General features: G+C 39.7%; 1 protein-coding gene across 1 annotated transcript in view; it reads right to left on the bottom strand.

Annotated features, from left to right (window-relative positions):
• NUBPL (NUBP iron-sulfur cluster assembly factor, mitochondrial) overlaps positions 1 to 17,391 on the bottom strand; it is a 267,584-nt gene extending 250,193 nt beyond the window's left edge. The window contains exons 1-3 of the mRNA XM_066277680.1: positions 17,187 to 17,391; positions 16,503 to 16,650; positions 12,378 to 12,412 (exon numbers count right to left, since the gene is read on the bottom strand). Of these exons, the coding sequence (XP_066133777.1) occupies positions 12,378 to 12,412; positions 16,503 to 16,650; positions 17,187 to 17,294 (291 nt within the window). The 5' untranslated portion in view covers positions 17,295 to 17,391. The remainder of the gene's footprint in view (positions 1 to 12,377; positions 12,413 to 16,502; positions 16,651 to 17,186) is intronic.
• Between the last annotated feature and the right edge of the window lie 1,302 nt (positions 17,392 to 18,693).

Raw genomic sequence — 18,693 nt, 5'->3', positions numbered from 1 at the left:
CAGGGACCTCTTTTCAACTCTGAGTGCATATGTGCCTGTGGAGACATCCTGAGCACATCCACTTTACCTAATCATCTGGTGACCAGAGCTTGAGTTACAGGACACCAATTCTCATCTCTGACACTCTGAGGACTGAGGGCAGCCATAGCGGCACAGGAATTTAAACCTAATCCAAAAACACTCCTGGAGTTGCCTTATCCAGTATCTCTCCCTCCCTAAAGAAGAAACTGTTCTTCTCCACTGTGGTCAGGCCACTGAACCCACTGAATAATCAAACCAGGTGACCTCCTGAAGGGACTTTCGGTTTTAACATCCTCAGCAACTTATTGCCAAAAGAACTGGGAACTGGTTGGAGATCCCTTACATTCAGGGCTTATAGTATTTGCACTCCCATCCTAGGAGGCAAGATCATGTGCTAGGAGTGAAGAAACTAGACTGTGATAGAAGGCTTGAGAGTGGGAAAGATCTGGAAGAGCATCAGTAAAGCCAGTATCCACAGCCACCATCACAGCTGCCTGGCCAGTGCAGGTTTGCATTGGATTCGGACAGACGGTAACAAAACAACAGAGCCATGAACTGGTGGGCCATTATCTTTAATCTTAGCTTGCACCCGGTGGGCAAGTAAAAACACACACTGGGCTCCAAAACCCACTCATTCAGTGCTCAGAAAGCTACTGACTTAACCGAGTTTCCTAGAATCAAAGGTTTCTAGCTCAGCAGCCTCATTCTCCTTTGTTCCCCATCTCCTTCTCTCTGCACAAACTCTGCACAAACTGGCTTCTCTCTCAGCACTCCACCATCTTGGCTGACTCTCCTCTCCTCCACGTGGCCTTACTCTGCTCTCTCCTCTAATGCTAATCTCAGGAACCGAGGAAGCTCCCAGTTTGCCCCACTTTATAGTGCAGAAATTAAAATCTTTAATCCAATATACAAAATAGGGAAGTCTCTAATACAAAGTCACTTATCTGAGGCATGATGGGATTGCACCACCCCACATCAAAAAGGGTGGGAAAGGCTTAGTTCTAAAACCAAGCCCCAGGCTACAAGGATACTGCCTGCCACAGCCCACCCCCAACACACATTAATATCACCTGGGCGATGGGCTTCCATGTGGGCAGCGCCTTCTTTAACAAAGTGAGCATAACATATTTTATCTGCCCAACAGCATCTGTAGTAAATGGGAAGAGTAGTAGACTAGAGACATGTCAACAATCATCAATCCATATGAAAAGCTTCTCTCCAACTGGAAATGGCAATCTCCCAGTCATTTGGGCTGCAAATTAACTAAGAATGAGGACAAAGGCAGGCCTTTTTCACCTCTGTATCCCCATAATAAGCAGAGTACCTAGGACCATGATGGTGAACCTTTTTATAAAAACCACCCACTTTTGCAGTGCTGGTCAACCTGGTCCCTCCCACCCACTAGTGGGCATTCTAGCTTTCATGCTGGGCAGTAGCAGAGCAACCAAATGGTACCACAATTGGCCCACCATGAAAGCTGGAACGCCCACTAGTGGGCAGGAGGGACCAGGTTGACCAGCACTGCAAAAGTAGGCAGTTTTTATAAAAAGGTTCGCCATCACAGACCTAGGAGAAAGCAGGCCTTCAATGTTTGAAAAATGAATGAACAAATCTTTATATCGGGGTCCCCAGACTATGGCCCGCGGGCCACATGCGGCCCCCTGAGGCCATTTATCCAGCCCCACTGCACTTCCGGAAGGGGCACCTCTTTCATTGGTGGTCAATGAAAGGAGCACATTGACCATCTCATTAGCCAAAAGCAGGCCCATAGTTCCCATTGAAATACTGGTCAGTTTCTTGATTTAAATTTACTTGTTTTTTTTGTTTGTTTGTTTTTTCTGAAGCTGGAAACGGGGAGAGACAGTCAGACAGACTCCCGCCTGCGCCCGACCGGGATCCACCCGGCACGCCCACCAGGGGCGCTCTGCCCACCAGGGGGCGATGCTCTGCCCCTCCAGGGCGTCGCTTTGCCGCGACCAGAGCCACTCTAGCGCCTGGGGCAGAGGCCAAGGAGCCATCCCCAGCGCCCGGGCCATCTTTGCTCCAATGGAGCCTTGGCTGCGGGAGGGGAAGAGAGAGACAGAGAGGAAGGAGGGGTGGGGGGTGGAGAAGCAAATGGGCGCTTCTCCTATGTGCCCTGGCCGGGAATCGAACCCGGGTCCCCCGCACGCCAGGCCGACACTCTACCGCTGAGCCAACCGGCCAGGGCAAATTTACTTGTTTTTTATTTTAAATATTGTATTTGTTCCCATTTTGTTTTTTTACTTTAAAATAAGATATGTGCAGTGTGCATAGGGATTTGTTCATAGTTTTTTTTATAGTCCGGCCCTCCAACAGTCTGAGGGACAGTGAACTGGCCCCCTGTGTAAAAAGTTTGGGGACCTGTTGGGCAGATAAAATGTATTATGCTCACTTTGTTAAAGATAACACTGCCCAGGAGGAGGCCGTTGCCCAGGTGATATTAATGTGTGTCTCTGTGGGCAGTCAGAATCCTCGTAGCCTGGGGCTTGGTTTTGGGATTAAACCTTTCCCACCCTTTTTGATGTGGGGCAGTACAATCCAATCATGCCTCAGAGAAGTGACTTTGTATTAGAGACTTCCCTATTTTGTATATTGGATTAAAGGTTTGGATTTCTACACTATAAAATAGGGGCAGAACAGGAGCTTGCTCTCTTGGTTCCTGGGCTGATTAGCATGAGAGAGCAGAGGGAGCAGAGCAGAGAGCAGAAAGAGGCCATGTGGCCAGGAGAAGCAGCCAAGATGGCGGAGTGCTGAGTGAGATGCCAGTTTGTGTAGTGTTTGTATCTGGGAAAAGGAAGGAGATGGGGAACTGAGGAGAATAAGGCTGGTGAGCTAGAAACCTTTGATTCTAGGAAACTCGGATAAGTCAGTAGCTTTGTGAGCACTGAATGTGAGTGGGTTTTGGAGCCCAGTGTGTATTATTACTTGCCGGCTGGGTACAAGCTAGAATTAAAGACTATGGCCCATCAGTTTTTGGCTCCACTGTTTCTTTACCAACTGTCCGAATCCAATGCGAACCTGCATGGGCCAGGCTGCTGTGTTGGTGGCCACAGCTGCTGGCTTTACAGGACCCCTGCTTTATATGAAGGAATAAAGAAAAAGTAATTCATCAGAAATCTATTCATTATTTTCATTGATTATGAACTGATAACCCTCCATCACAGATATCAAAAAGTTGCAAAAAAATTCATTGACTACTATAAATATTTTCACTTCTTTTCCTAAAAGAAAAATTTGAGCTTTAAGTAAAGACTTTTGCTCTAATTACAAATATATTTTCTGGGTTTCTCCTCAGAAAATGCCAAAATTTGTGAATTTAAATGCACTTGTTATACAGCACACTTAACAAAAATTACCTCTGAATTGAAGAACAAAAAAAAAAAAGCAAAAAATAATGATTTTGCAACTGCTCCTTCGATGGTAAGGTGCCAGAGAACTGTAAAACTTAGTATTGGTAAGGCCATTTTAAAGAGGAATAGTCAGGCTTTCTTTGGAAAACGGAGGAAGAAAGACATGAAAGTCTCTTGACTTACAAGGACAACTGGGTCATTTAGTTTTAGTTCTCTGAAAGGATTAAGGTTATCTGAAGAACTTCCTTTCCCTTTCAATAAGAGACAAAATTTACATAACATTTACATAAATGTAAATTACATTTACACCCTACACTGATTTTAGCTCTCCCTCCCTTCCTAGAATCCTGAGATTAATGTGTACCTCTAGGCAAAGAAGGAGAGATAGACACTAAAAGGTTTATGAATGTATTTTGATATGTAAAATGACATCACCATTGTGTTACCTTGAAAGTTTTAACGTTTTTTTTTAAATTCCCTAGACAAATGTTATAATCTTTTTAATGATTGTGTCATGCTGTCATGCCCCCCCCCCAACCTGTGTGTGGTCAAAGGGTATATAACCAGCCTCTGAGATTCATTTGGGGCTGCATGATTTGGGTCAGATATGCACCGTGTTAGTCATATGCGGCCGGCATATTAATAAATTCTCATCCTTTAAATAAAACCCTTCAAAATTCATCTGGACTTGGTGTCTCTACGTAAACCTGCAGTACATAGAGTGAGGTACGGTACTTTATAACATTAGTGAGGTACAGTACTTTACAACATTTGGGGGCTCGTCCAGGAGCCAGTGTTCCACGTCACCCAGCAGAGACACCTGAATTGGCTGGTCTCTGTGGGGGACTGCCCATCCCCGCTGGAATCTCGAGGAGAGGCGTGCCACCTGAGATGTTTTCAGGGCTCCCCATCTTCCAGTGGGGTTCGAATAGTTCTTTGGTACACGGCCCCAGTTCCCAAATTTGATGATTTGGATAATTCAGTAGAGAAATCAAGGAGGTAAGTAAAGCAACTCCTTTGCTTTACTGAATTCTAGCTTTCTTGCTTTTGCTTTTCTGTTTTGGACTAGTCAATTTAGACTACCACATGAGGATTGGACACAATCTTACTCATGCAGTAGGCTCTCCAAGACTGAGACGTTGGTGGAGAGTTTTTAGGTCCTGCCTTGGGCTTTGCTGGGAGACTTCTGGTTGCTGGAAGGGGGGGACTAGGTTCTGCCTCAGGCTTCCAGAGATGTCCATTTGTGTTTGCACATTTATTCATGCTCTAGGAAGACATTAGTGGGGACCAGATCCCACCTCGGACTTCTAGAGGCATCTAGTTGTGCTCTGAATAAAAGACATTAGTGGGGATTTCGTTTGTGCTCTAGGAAGGCACAGTGGAGATTGAATTAGCCAGGATTAATCATTCTCGCATTGCACTGCATCAGTGGAGACTGAGTTAACCAGGTTGATCAATCTCGCCTCGGACTTCCAGAGACATCGTTGTGTTTGTCAGGTGTTTGTCAGATCTCATTCTTTGTTTTTATTGTTTCTGTCTAGGACCCCCAAGTGATTGGTGTGTAAGTGGGAATCTCTGGTGACAAAGCCTAAGTTCCGGGAACGCAGCTAGGAGAACATCTGAGAGGCCCGAGTGATTGGTGTGTGAGTAGATGTTGGCCAAATAAGTTTGTAAATATAATATATATGTTTGCTTGCTTATAGTTTGCATTGGGTGTGGGGGACAGGCTGTAAGCAGGCAGGGTCCTTATAGCCTAAGGCTTAGTTTTAAGACTAAGCTTTTGCCCACACCCTTAACTGTTGCATGATAGGGAGTGGTGCACTCTCATGAGGAATCCCATTTATGCCTCAGATAAGTGACTCTGTATCAGAGACTTCCTTATTTGTATATTGGCTTAAAGGGTTTGATTTCTACACTATAAAATGGGGACAGACAGGGGCTTGCTCTCTCGGTTCCTGAGATTAGCATTAAAGAGGAGAGCAGAGAAAGGCCACGTGGGGGAGAGGAGAAGCAGCCAAGATGGCGAAGTGCTGAAGGAGAAGCCAGTTTATGCAGAGTTTATGCAGGAGAGAAACCAGAAGAATGCAGGAGAGGGGGCCTGTCGAAATGACTGGCTCAGCCAGTTAAAGATGAGCCAGTTAAAGATGATCCACATCTTTAACTCTAACAGGAGATCTCTAAATGAACTCCTGGAGACTCTTACAGTACTTACAAGAGAAACAAGATCTGTAAATAGATATGGCCAGGGGTCCAGAAACCCCTCCCCCCTTGCTGCCCCACCAAAATTCCCCTGCCCCACCTTGAGCCATGAGGTGCACATAGAACCTCAGACAAGGAAATCACGTGCCCCTTGCATGGACACTGTAAAAGGTATATAAGATGTAAGAGATAGGACTTCAGGGAGCTCGTGCTTTGGTGCTATTAGCCCACATGATCCACTGGCTACTAATAAATTCTTCTTCCTCTGTTAAGTTGTCTGGGTGGTTATTATCATCCCTTTGGGTGGCATTTTCCTGCTACAGATTTTTGGTGCATTGGCCAAGAAGCAAGGAGGAACAGCACCCACGATTGGTGATCTTTGGGCACCCCATTGGGTTATAGTACTTGTTATTATGAAAATTACTCTAATGGATGCAATAATACTACAAATAAAGGGTGCTACTGGATTTCACAAGATGGAAAAATGACCCTCACTTGGGGGGGGGGGTTGACAGAACACTTCACTAAGCTGCCCTTCGGGTCAAGCTAGATCATACCTTGCCCTTGTGTAAATTAGATTGCAACCTGCAGGTAGGTGCACATGAAGAAAAGGGTGGCCTGGATTTCATCACTCAACCCCCTCAAGAAGCACCCTTATGCAGGATATAACCATTACAGCCATACATGGATGCCTGGAAGACAGGACATATAAAGCTGAAGAAAAGCGGAGAGAACACTCCAATAGAAATGTAGAAGAAAGGCTGTAAGCTATCAAGTATAAATTGGCAACAGCAAGTAATTCAGATTGGCTAGAGCACAGGGAACATTTAGAAGAGCTGACGATAAACCCAGAAAGGTAGGTGGGAGCCAGATCAAACAGAGTCTTGCATACCATCAAGGCATTCAGCAGTGACTTTGAACAGGTGAGTAATTTAATTCCAACAATGCTTTAGTAAGAGTATCTGGCATTATGTACTGAACAGACTGCAGCATGAACAGGTAAGAGGTCACCGCAGTGGTCTGACAGTCTCTAAGTTCCTCAAAGGCAGGGACTGTGTGTCTCATTCACTTCTAACTAACAAAGTGCTTGGGATTGAGAAGGCACTCAACAACTTGAAGTATAAATGAATGAATGAGCCAAAAACAAGAACATTTGCTGACTGAAGAAATAAGACAAGGATAGGACAGAATCAATTAAGACTATAAAACTGATATATATTACATGAACTGCATTACAGGTTTCTGTGAGAATCAAATAAAATTGTGTTCATGAAATTGCTTAATGAAAAAAAAGACTGTCTTTCTCTGGACAGTCATCCTGGACAGATACACTACTATATTTGACCTTGAATGTATCTTATTATCTTAAGACATTTATCATCCTTCTGTCTTCATTAGATTATAAAACCTTTAATAGTGCATAATTTTCCTACTGTTATGAAGCACAATTCTCACTCACACAAAGTTATTAAACTTAATTCAGCTATGCACCACCAAAATACACATGCATGCAGTACACACAGATATATACACACTTATATACATACATACCACACACACACACTTTTCTTTATAGTCCCAGGGTATCTAAGAATTAGTGTTATAGGTGCTCAATAAAAGCCTGTTGAACTGAAATGAGCTAACCTAGGAATCTCACAGTTTGTCAATGGTGACCATTAGTTTTCCTTCTCAGTCTCAGTGTTCCTCTCACCATTTATTAAATTTATACTGCAGAAAAATAAAATCCATAATAAGGGGCAGTTAAGAAGACAGAAAAAAAGCCCTAGTCGGTTGTCTCAGTGATAGAGCGTTGGCCTGGCGTGTGGAAGTCCTGGGTTTGATTCCTGGTCAGAGCACACAGTAGAAGCAACCATCTGCTTCCCCACCCCTCCCCCTTCTCTCTATCCCTCTCTTCCTCTCCTGCAGCCATGGCTTAAACAGTTCAAGCAAGTTGGTCCTGGGTGCTGAGGATGGCTCCATAGCCTCACCTCAGGCACTAAAATAGAGCAGTTGCCAAGCAACAGAGCAGTGGTGCCAGATGGGCAGAGCATTGCCCCGTAGGGGGCTTGCTGGGTGGATCTGGTCAGGGCACATGTGAGAATCTGTCTCTACCTCACCTCCCCATCTCTCACTTAATTAAAAAAAAAGAAAGAAAAATCAATAAATATGATTAAAAATACGCACAACAGTGGTGTGCCAGTAATTGTTTAACACCAGCTAAGAATGGGGAGGGGAGGCTGATTTTCAGTATTTGCCAATTTCCATGATTTAAATACTACCACTATGGCCTATTTCAAGCTAACAACATGATATCAACTGGTTTGCAAAATTCCTGTAAGTTTAACAATCACCTCACACAAAAGAAGAAAGAGCCAGCTCCAACACACCACTGAATGCAATATTTAGATGCATAACATACACGATCCCAAACTCTGCTCTGCAATACTAACTTCCATGTTCCCAAAGGAAAATACAAAAGGCAAAGAAAAGGCAGGAAGATTCTATACCTTATTCCTAGAAGGCCTTTGACTCAACCTACAAAGTAGTAGTCTTCTTTTGAACAGGGCATATGATCTAGCCCAGAAATTCCTTTTTCCTAGGCCCAGGACATCTAAACTTTTCTGATCATGCACCTCTATCAGTAAAAAATTGTTTAAGCATACATCCTCAATATGTATCAATATATTTGTTTATAAATTATATTAGAACTAACATACTAAGATAATATAAATTATAAAGCATACATAAAAACATAAAAGGTAAAAATTAATACAAATAGAAAAGAAAAATTTCCCTCCTACATCCCAATGGACTATTTGACATATACACCCCCCTCCCTGGGGTTTACACAATCCAGTTTAGAGATTAGTAAACCAACATTAAGAGTAAAATGCATAACCTCCTGAATATGTTTCCCCTACGCCTATCACCTAATCTTACTACATCTTCCCAATCCAGTGCTGAAAAAAGAAAGCACCACCCCATGGAAAAAATAGGAGAAACAAGTTAGCAAGATCCTAAGCAAAGCTGGACTAAGAGAAGCAGGTCAGACAACCCAAGCTCCATGGAATTAAGACTCCATGGCAATAAATCATTAGAGGCTACAAAAACACCATCCTAACTGGAGGTTTCAACTCCATAAAGCAACATACTTTGGACCTAAGCCATCTGCATCAGCTCAGGCAAACAGAAGGACTGAGAGGAACCTTGAGTTTCCCCTAAAGGCTAAATAAGTGTAATATTAATAAGATCTTAAGTTGGAAAATATAGAGCACGAGACTATTGCCAAATATACAGACATCATATAGAACAACCCTTTTCTATTGCAGGCAGTCAGCTGGTAGATCACAGTTTAGGCCAAAGAAACTAATCCCTAATCAAAAACACTATTAATTAAGTATGCAAACTATATAAAATTGATCTTTCTTAAATACATATAAATTAACTCAAGATGAAAAGACAGTAGCCAATCATAAAATATTGTATGTCAGATTATCTTTTGAGATATCACAATGTTCTACTTAAATTTCCTTGCTTTCTTCTTCTTAATTTCTACACTAACTTTGCTACAAAATATCCAGATGTAAAAAACAAAAAATACCATCCTCAGAATCACAGAATACTGAAAACATTCATAAGGAAGATGTTATAAACATGTTTTAAAACACTTCAGGATAGCCTGACTGGTGGTGGCGCCCTAGAAAGAGCGGCAACCCAGAATGCTGAGGTCCCGAGGTCACCGCCTTGAGCACAGGCTTATCGGCTAGAGTGTGGGTGCACCAGTTCCAGCGCAAGGTCGCTGGCTTGAGCACAGGAACATCAACAGGATCCCAAAACTGCTGGTTTGAGCCCAAAGGTTGCTGGCTTAAAGCCCAAAGTCACTGGTTGAGCAAGTGGTCACTGGCTCAGCTTGAGCCCCCCAAATAGGCACATATGAGAAGCCACAACTACAAGTTGATACTTCTCATTTCATATCTCTCCCTGTCTCTCTCTCACTCAAAAAAAAAAAAAAAATCCACTTTAGAATAGACACATGCAGCCCTGGCTGGTTGGTTCAGCAGTAGAGCATCGACCCAGCATGTGGAAGTCCGGGGTTCAATTCCCGGCCAGGGCACACAGGAGAAGCACCCATCTGCTTCTCCACCCTTCCCCCTCTCCTTCCTCTCTGTCTCTTTCTCTCCTGCAGCCAAAGCTCCATTGGAGCAAAGTTGACTTGGGCCCTGAGGACAGTTCCATGGCCTCCACCTTAGGCACTATAATGGCTCCCATTGCAGTGGAGCAATGCCCCAGAGGGGCCGAGAGTCGCCCCCTGGTGGGCATGTCGGGTGGATCCCAGTTAGGCGCATCCGGGAGTCTCACTGCCTCCCTGCTTCTAACTTTGGAAAAATACAAAAAAAAGAATAGACATATGCACCCCCGTGTTCATCACAGCATTATTCACAGTGGCCAAGACATGGAAACAACCAAAGTGTCCCTTGACAAAGGATTGGATAAAGAAGATGTGGTACATACATACAATAGAATACTACTCAGACATAAGAAATGAAGACATATGGCCTTTTGCAACAACATGGATAGACCTTCAGGATATTATTTTGAGTGGAATAAGTAAATCATAAAAAGCTAAGAACTATATGATTTCACACATAGGTAAGATATAAAACTGAGACTCATGGACATACACAACAGTGAAGTGGTTACCAGACAGAGGCAAGTAAATGAGGCTAAATATAAATATACGGTGATGGAAAGTGTTCTGACTTTGGGTGATGGGCACACAATGCAATGAACAGTTCACATGCTACAGAGATACATACCTGAAACCTATGTGTTCTGATGGACCAATGTCACCACATTAAATTTAGTTTTTAAATTTAAAATTTTTTCTAAATAAATAAATAGAAACACTTTAGAATACTAAATGCTTTCTGAAAATGTGGCTTAGGGAGTCATATTGCTTTTCCTTTCTTGTTGCCAGTTTCATATAAAGCACTAAAGATGAGGCTGCCCTCATTCCTGCACCTTGAAAGAAAACAAGGCCAGAAATAAAAAGAGAAAAAAATAAATTTCTGAGCTACCATCTTATCAAGACTAGCAGCATTTAACATGAAGGAACCAAACCTTTTTAAACTATTCTTTTCAACCTTTGAGTCCTTATTACATAGTTGCTTCACATTGTCTTAAGACTCAAAGATTTGACTGAATTAACCAAAATAAAGATCCCAATAAACTTATCTACCTTCCCACCCATTGAATTTTCCCTGTTTCCTCCCTTCTTTAAAGAGATTGTGGTACCTTTCCAGGGTAACTAAGTACCCTAATAAAAATTATTTTTTTAATGTATTACTGACTCTTACTTCCATAAGGTTACCTAAATATACATGATTTTCTCTCTTCTCTTCCAAATGCTCATTGAAACAAAAGAAAAAAATTGTTACAACTAAATAGAAAATATAACCACATTAGAAACAAAAAGGGGGACCACTTGCAGATTAGAGTTTTAAAAACCTCCAGATCTACAGCGTTCAAACTTGAGCATGCATCAGAAGCACCGAGAGGGCTGGCTGAAGCAGACTGCAGCACTCCGCCCTCAGGGTTACTGATGCAGTAGGAGTAGGGTTAGGCTCAAGATTTCATTATGTCTAACAAGTTCCCAGGTGATGCTGAGTCTGAGGACATCATTATGAGAATCACCATGCTACGTAAATAAGATCATTAAAAGGAACATTTTTTTATTAATTCTAATTAGCATCCCTCAGAGAGATTCAAACAAATAATAGAACCTTTTTTTCTTTTAAACAGGTAGAAACAGCAATTGGAAAATAAAAAATAGTTCTGAAAAACTGGAAAAAATATAATTTCTGAATTTAAAATAATATCAGAAGGACTAAATAACAACTAAAACCTACCATTGCACTGTGGAAAATAATGTAAGATAACTTCTAAAACAGAACAAAAGACAAAGTGATGGAGAATATGACAAAAATTAACCAGCATAAAGAATCAATATCTACCTAATAGGTTTCTGAAGACAGAACAAACACATCACATAAAGTAATCAATGAGGAAATTTCCCCTAAGCTGAAAAAGACTGAAACCTTGATACTCTATGGCCAATTTCCAAGCAAGAAAAAAATATTTTAAAGCCAAGCACTAGATGCATATCTGTGACATTACTAAATTTAAAAAACATAAAGAAAACTCCAAAAGCTTTGAGGGGAAAAAAAATATATTACTACAAAGCATTATGAATCAGACTAGCATCAGACATCCCATTAGCATGCTAGAAGAAAACAGAATTTTGTTTGCATGGCTAAGAGATGAAATTATTTTAAACCTGGAATTCCACATCTAGTAAAACTATAAAATATGAAAGCAAAATAAAGACATCTTTGAAATTCAAGCATTAAGAAAACTTCCTGTCTGCATTAATTTCCTACTTCTATTGTAAGAAATTATCACAGATGTCCAAAATGGGTTTCAATGAGCTAATATCAGAGTGTGGGCAGAATTACATAGCATTTGGAAGCTCTAGGGAACAATCCATTTCCTTGCCTTTTTTAGCTTCTAGAAGCTGCCTAAATTCTGTGACCAGTGGTCTCCTCTCATTTTCATTAGTAGTATTAAATGTAACCAATACTTATAGCAGACATTGAGTTCCTTAAAGACATGCAAATGACTAGAGCTACATTATGTAGCTTCTGACAGAGTAAATGGAAAAACATTATGCACTTTATCATTGCCTTAAAAAACATTTTAATAAATATTTCATTAATAAACACCTACCGAATCATTCGCTGCTAGTGCAAGTGCAAGGTTCACTGTAAGAAAGAAAAAATTAAATTTAGTAACTTTCCTTCTACTAAAATTCATTTTGCCTTTTAATAGTTTCAATGTAACTTACCAAAGCACCAAAAAAAATTTCTGTAAGTTTTCTTAAGAGATAGGCAGAGAGACAAAGTGGAAGGGAGAGAGAGAAAAGAGATGAGAAGCATCAACTCCTAGTTGTGTCACTTTATTCATTGATTGCTTCTCATTTGTGCCCTGACCAGGGGGCTCCAGCCAAGCCAGTGACCCCTTGCTCAAGCTAGAGACCTTGGGATCATGTTGATGATTCCACGCTCAAGCTGGCAATCTCGGGGTTTCAACCTGGATCCTCAGCATTCCAGGTCGACACACTCTATCCACTGTGCCACCATCGGTCAGGCAAAGCACAGAAATTTTTAATAAAACTCCCTTATTGGTAGGATGCAAGAGCATAGAATTCAGGAAGTAAAAAGACAAAAAAAAAAAGTAATATTCCAATATAAGCAATAGATGCTTATTAATATTTCAAATAACCTATTTATGTTACAATTTTGTTTAAATAATCCACTTAGTTTTTAAAAACAATGTTAATGGTACAGTTTAATTATTTTCAAAAACATTTTTGCAAAAAAAATTATCTACCTTTTAATAAATAAAAATGAGTATCATCCAATACCTTTTAAAAATAAATGCTGGTAATGCAGGGTTTCTAAATATCTAACTCACAATTACCCACATCTATGAAAGGCTGAACCACTGCGTAAAGGGAAGAGAAGGAAAAAGGTAAGATGGTAGAATATATTCCAAAAACCGCCTCTTGATAGTGAATTCCAAAGACTAGTGAGGAGCATAGTGGTAGTTCAAATACCACATTTAGACAGCAATAGAGATGTTTCCATGACTGATAAATAGACCCTGGTACTTAGGATCTCCTTTACTTACAGAACTATGTTATAAATGGTGCCAAGATTGTTTCCTTTAAAGTAGTTAAAAGCATTGCTTTCAGCATAGGCCTGGTTCAAATCCCAGTTCTACCACCTTCTATTGTGTAACCTGGAATAGGATATTTACCCCCTAAATCTGTTTAAGCATAATCCTACTGTTAAGCATAATCCTACTTGATACTATTGTGAGAATTAAATGAAATACTGTATGTAAAATGTTTAGCCTAGGCCATGTCACTTGATAAATTAATCTTTATAAATTATAAAATAATTCTGAATTTCAGGTACATCATAGGTTAAATATAAGCCAAAATTTAAGCAGAATCTTTTAGACAGTAATTCATTTTAATATTAGGGTCTTCTGGCTTTTATACAATAGAATCACAAAGCATGTATGTGTTAATCAAATGTTATCATTCTCTCTTTTTTTATCAAATGTTATCATTGTAATCCAAAATATCTCTAGCATATCCATTCAAATGGGAAGTATTTGCAGATAGTTTTGGACAGGAATAAGTCCATATAAGAGAAAGAAATATAATACCAACAGAGTTACATAGAAATAACCTATTTCTAAGGCATATCTATGCAGATAGGGCTGTTACAAAAAAGTAAAGGCCAGTTGTTTGGGACAGATGGTATAATGTTAACAAAGAAAAAAATCAAGGAAGGGACATTTACTGAAGCACCTACTACTGTATTTCTCCATGTATAAGATGCTCCCATGCATTTGGGGGCCTGAAATTTGAAAAAATAATGTATTCCATAAAGTTACTGAACTCAAGTTTTATTCATCATAACATTCATACAACTTCTCATCACTGTCAAAACTCCCATCCATTAGCTTGGCCTCATCTGTGTCTGATGAGGAATCAGTTTTCAACAATGAGCGCAAAAACAAGTGCAAAAAAATCAGGAAAAAATCTACAACCACTGTATAAGACATAACCAGTTTTTAGACCCCAAATTTTTTTTAAAAAGTACGTCTTATCTGTGGGGAAATATGGTATGTGACATACCTATACATTTTCTCATATATTTACCTATTTATATGCTGTCACATTCCATGACAATAGATCATCTTCTAACCAAAAATAGTTTTAAAGAAGTGTGAGACTACAGATTTAACCAATTGTATCACACAAAACCATAGCTGTCATCATAAAAATACCATCCATCTTTAAACAGTCCAAGTAATTACAGGGCATGCAAAAGGATTCACACCACTAAAAACAGGTAAATGAACTCTGAATTTTTAAAAATCAAGAAGAGGCAGATTCTAGAACCAAAGACTAAGAGCTCCCAAATTTTAAAAACAAAGTATCAAATAAATGAATTGTAAGTCCTTAGGAAAGCAAAAATGTGTAGGATATAGCATGAATTCATTAAGGACATTCATTAACTAATCATTTCTAATAGTATATTTTCTATTAGTAAACTAAGGGCCTATCATCATTACAATACTTGGTAAATCTTAATTTCTTCAAACACCTTAAAAACTCTTCTACAATTACCTTCTGATCAAAATGGGAAAATAATTGAGCTAATAACACTGTATAGTTGGATTTGTAGCTAGTTGTAAACTATAAAACCACTAAACCAAGGAATTACTAAATATGGCTTTAAATCAAAATGCAAGATCTCTAGCGACAGTCACAGAACTGTCCCCAGCCCTTCTAATTTCAAAATGTCATTGATTTCAATAAAAATAAGGAATTTTGAGGTATATATATTTCCCAACTTTAGGTCAAGAATCTGAAAAAAAAATCAAAATTTAAAAAATCTTGTCAGTATAAAACCAAGTCAAAATTAACAAAATTAAGAATAAGGTAGTCATTTTTTCAAAATCAACTGCAAAAAAGATAGGTTGGATAAGACATGAATTAGCAGCCATTCCTATTGAAATGACTGAAAATTAAATGTGCAACAAGACATGAGAACTTTATGACTCTGAAATAATAGTATTCTGTTAAGTAGGATTAGGAGAAGGGAAATTACCCTTTTAAATTAATACATTGTAATCTTCTGTGGTTTTGTTTTTTTGTTTTGTTTTTGTTTTTATTTTTAGAAATAAAAGGTTTCTTTTGAAAAAACTTGGGAATATCTGACTATTAGACTTGGGTAATAGTAACTCTTTATTTCTGGTTGCATTCTTTTAAGGATACTAAAAGCAGAATTTCAGTCACAATGAAATCTACAACCAATTAAAAAAAGCCACTACAAAAAAAAAAGATTCTTGCCTGACCACGGGGTGGCGCAGTGGATAGAGCGTCAGACTGGGATGCAGAGGACCCAGGTTCGAGACCCTGAGGTCGCCAGCTTCAGCGTGGGCTCATCTGGCTTGAGCAAAGCTCACCAGCTTGAACCCAAGGTCCCTGGCTCCAGCAAGGGGTTACTCAGTCTGCTGTAGCCCCACGGTCAAGGCACATATGAGAAAGCAATCAATGAGCAACTAAGGTGTCACAACGAAAAACTGATGATTGATGCTTCTCATCTCTCTTCGTTCCTGTCTGTCCCTCTCTCTGAATCTCTCTCTGTCCTTGTAAAAAAAAAAAAAAAAGATTCTCTGCTCCAATAAAGATTAGATGATATCTTAAATATTACATAAAACCTTTTCAAAAGCATTTTCAAATATTAGATCTATACTGACTTTATAAATGCTGAAAACTATATTATGATTAAACAAAAAAGGTCACAATATTAAACAATCTCATTGCAACTACATTTACAATTATATGTACATGGAAAAGGCCATCAAAGAACAGAAATAATTTAGTACTAAAGTCACTAGATGTTTTTAAAATAATAACAGTAACCAAATACTGAGCACTTACTATGTAGGAGACACTGGACTAAGTGTCTAGTTTAATTTACATAACCACCCTATGAAAAAGGATACCATTTTACAGTTAAGTAATCTAAAGATCTGATGGGAAACCTGACCATCTTTTCCTCGATTAAGGAGTCAAAGATCTGACTATACAGTTTTGTTAAACTCCAAAATCCAAGCTCCTAATCACTACCAACTCCTGATACTAAGTAACCGGCTATTAGGAACTTCACAAATATTAAGTTTTTAAAAACTAAATCTATAATTTTAATACTGTGCACTCACTAGTTGGTGTAAGTTCCCATACTCAGAATTAATATTCTATAATACCTGCTGTAGTAGACTTTCCAACTCCACCCTTTCCAGAAGCCACAACTATAACTTGTTTAACACCTTCTATTGGTTTCTGCTTTGGAAGTCCTCGGGACTTGATTTGTGTTCTTCTTTGTTTTAGGGTCTCATTCTCAGCACCGGATAACTTAAATTAAAAAAAAAAAAAAAAAAAAAAAAGGTTTTAACATGAGCCATCTCCATTTTATGCTATACAAGTAAAAACAGTTATGAGTTTGTGATTAAGAGGGCTTTCTCTCTTCCAATACAATTCTGCTCATCTCTACTAGTTAGGGCTTTCGTGCCATTCACATTATACTATTAATCACAATTCATCTGCCAAGACACCCTAATGTTAAAAATGGAAAGTGCCTCTTTACGGAGTTAAGTCCTCCATGTGTTTTCCTTCTCTTAAATAATTTTCTAAATAAGCCAACAGTAAGAAAACAACGTGGAAGTCACACATCCATGTTCTAACCATCTGTTTCATGTCCCTCCACATCTCCGCCTGATCCTGCTAGGGGGCCTAACAGGAAAGTGGGGGCGTCTAGCCGACTGCGATCTCACTGAGCCGCCACGTGGGCGGCGCCCACAGGGGCTCCGGAGAGCCTTTGGCAAGAGGCGACCTTGCCGCCACAGCATCCCAGTCCCGCCCTCCTCCCCCTGCCCTGCGGCACCACGGACCTGACGCCGACAAAGCAACATTCGGCTTCCCCCAAGAGGGGAACAGGCCCCGCCACCAACCCGAAGAGACACCCCACCCAGAAGGCGCAAACGCTGCCAGGACCCCATGTTACAGAACACTGCCCTCAGCCCTGCCCGGAAGCTGTCGCGGTTGGCGCGGGGTAGTGACGTCACGTGGCAACGCTCGGCTTCCTCTCCCTAGCGATTAGCCTCCTTTGAGTTTCTTCAGCCCAGTCTCCTTCGTAGCCAGGTACAAACATTTTACAGTATATAACCAAATGTTTGTGGAGCGTTTGCACATAATTCATCTCCTTTGATCCTCACAGAAGTCCTAGAGTAGGTAAATAGGAGACTCAATGAAATCCTAGGTTAGTTGGTTGGTTGGTTGGTTTTCATTAGCAAGAAAACGGAGGCATTGAAAGTTTAGAGACTTGACTGCCTGAAAAAAAGGAATGGTGCAACTTGAAAATAGTTTCAGGTGTTCTCACTGCGCAGAATACAGTCACTAACACACTGCTACTGGTAAATGTTTTACTCTTTTTTTCCCCTGCGTGATCTACAATAATAGTAGATTATTCGTGTAGATGCTTCGTGTCGATATTTACTACTGTTGTTGCTGGCAATTACCTGAAAGCGAAGTTGGGGTGCTTCGCTAGGCTCGAAAAGGTTTAGCTGACTCAGAAAGCAGGTTTAATGAAGCAAGTTTTGTTCCAGAAAGAATTAACGTGAGTCAAAACTTGAAAAAGTAGATGCAGTTTATCTTTGTGGAAGGAAGTACTTCTATATCCAAAGTGAATGAAAGAGTAAAGGAAATAGCTTTTAGGAGAGGAAGTTGAAAGGCTGGTATAGGAACCCAGACCCAGGAAAAGGATCATGCAGGGTGCAGGGTGGTTTACCCTCACATATCTCTTATATTTCCTTAGATTTATTTTAATATCTATCTTTAGAGAGTTTGTTGTATAATCACTTCATTTATTTTGTTCTAATCTGATTTTTAATTTCTTTATCTTTAATACAGGCATAACATATCAACCTCCAAGAATTGTGAGGATTAAATGAGATATTTCCAGTAAAATACAGTCAATTTAGTAAACTGTGGAAAGTATTCAGTTCCTTGCTTTTACTCCCTAATCTTACATTTAGCTTCATTCAGCTTCCTTTATCTTTAACTAGGTTTACTATGTTTAGCTTATTGTTTTATATCACTTTCTAATTATCTTGTGATATGTTTCCTCAGTTGATTCTATCAATTTTTAAATGTTTACCTGCTCAATTTTTATAAATTGTAAGCCAAAAGACTAGGGATAAGGGAATAGCTGTCACAGCAATCCATTAAAAAATAAGAAATACTCAATATCTGTTTCCAGGTAGCTTTGCAAGTTCTTGTAGACGTCTACTGAAGATTAATTTAACAAATATTTATTGAACTACTACTATGTGCCAAGCACTACACTAATCTTAGAGTTTACAACATGGAACCAGAAATAATCCCTCTATTCAAGGGCTT

Source organism: Saccopteryx bilineata, chromosome 4, assembly GCF_036850765.1.
Source record: "Saccopteryx bilineata isolate mSacBil1 chromosome 4, mSacBil1_pri_phased_curated, whole genome shotgun sequence".
NCBI classification, from domain to species: Eukaryota; Metazoa; Chordata; class Mammalia; order Chiroptera; family Emballonuridae; genus Saccopteryx; species Saccopteryx bilineata.
Note: the sequence above shows the minus strand (reverse complement) of the source record. Positions and strands in the feature narration are given on the sequence as shown.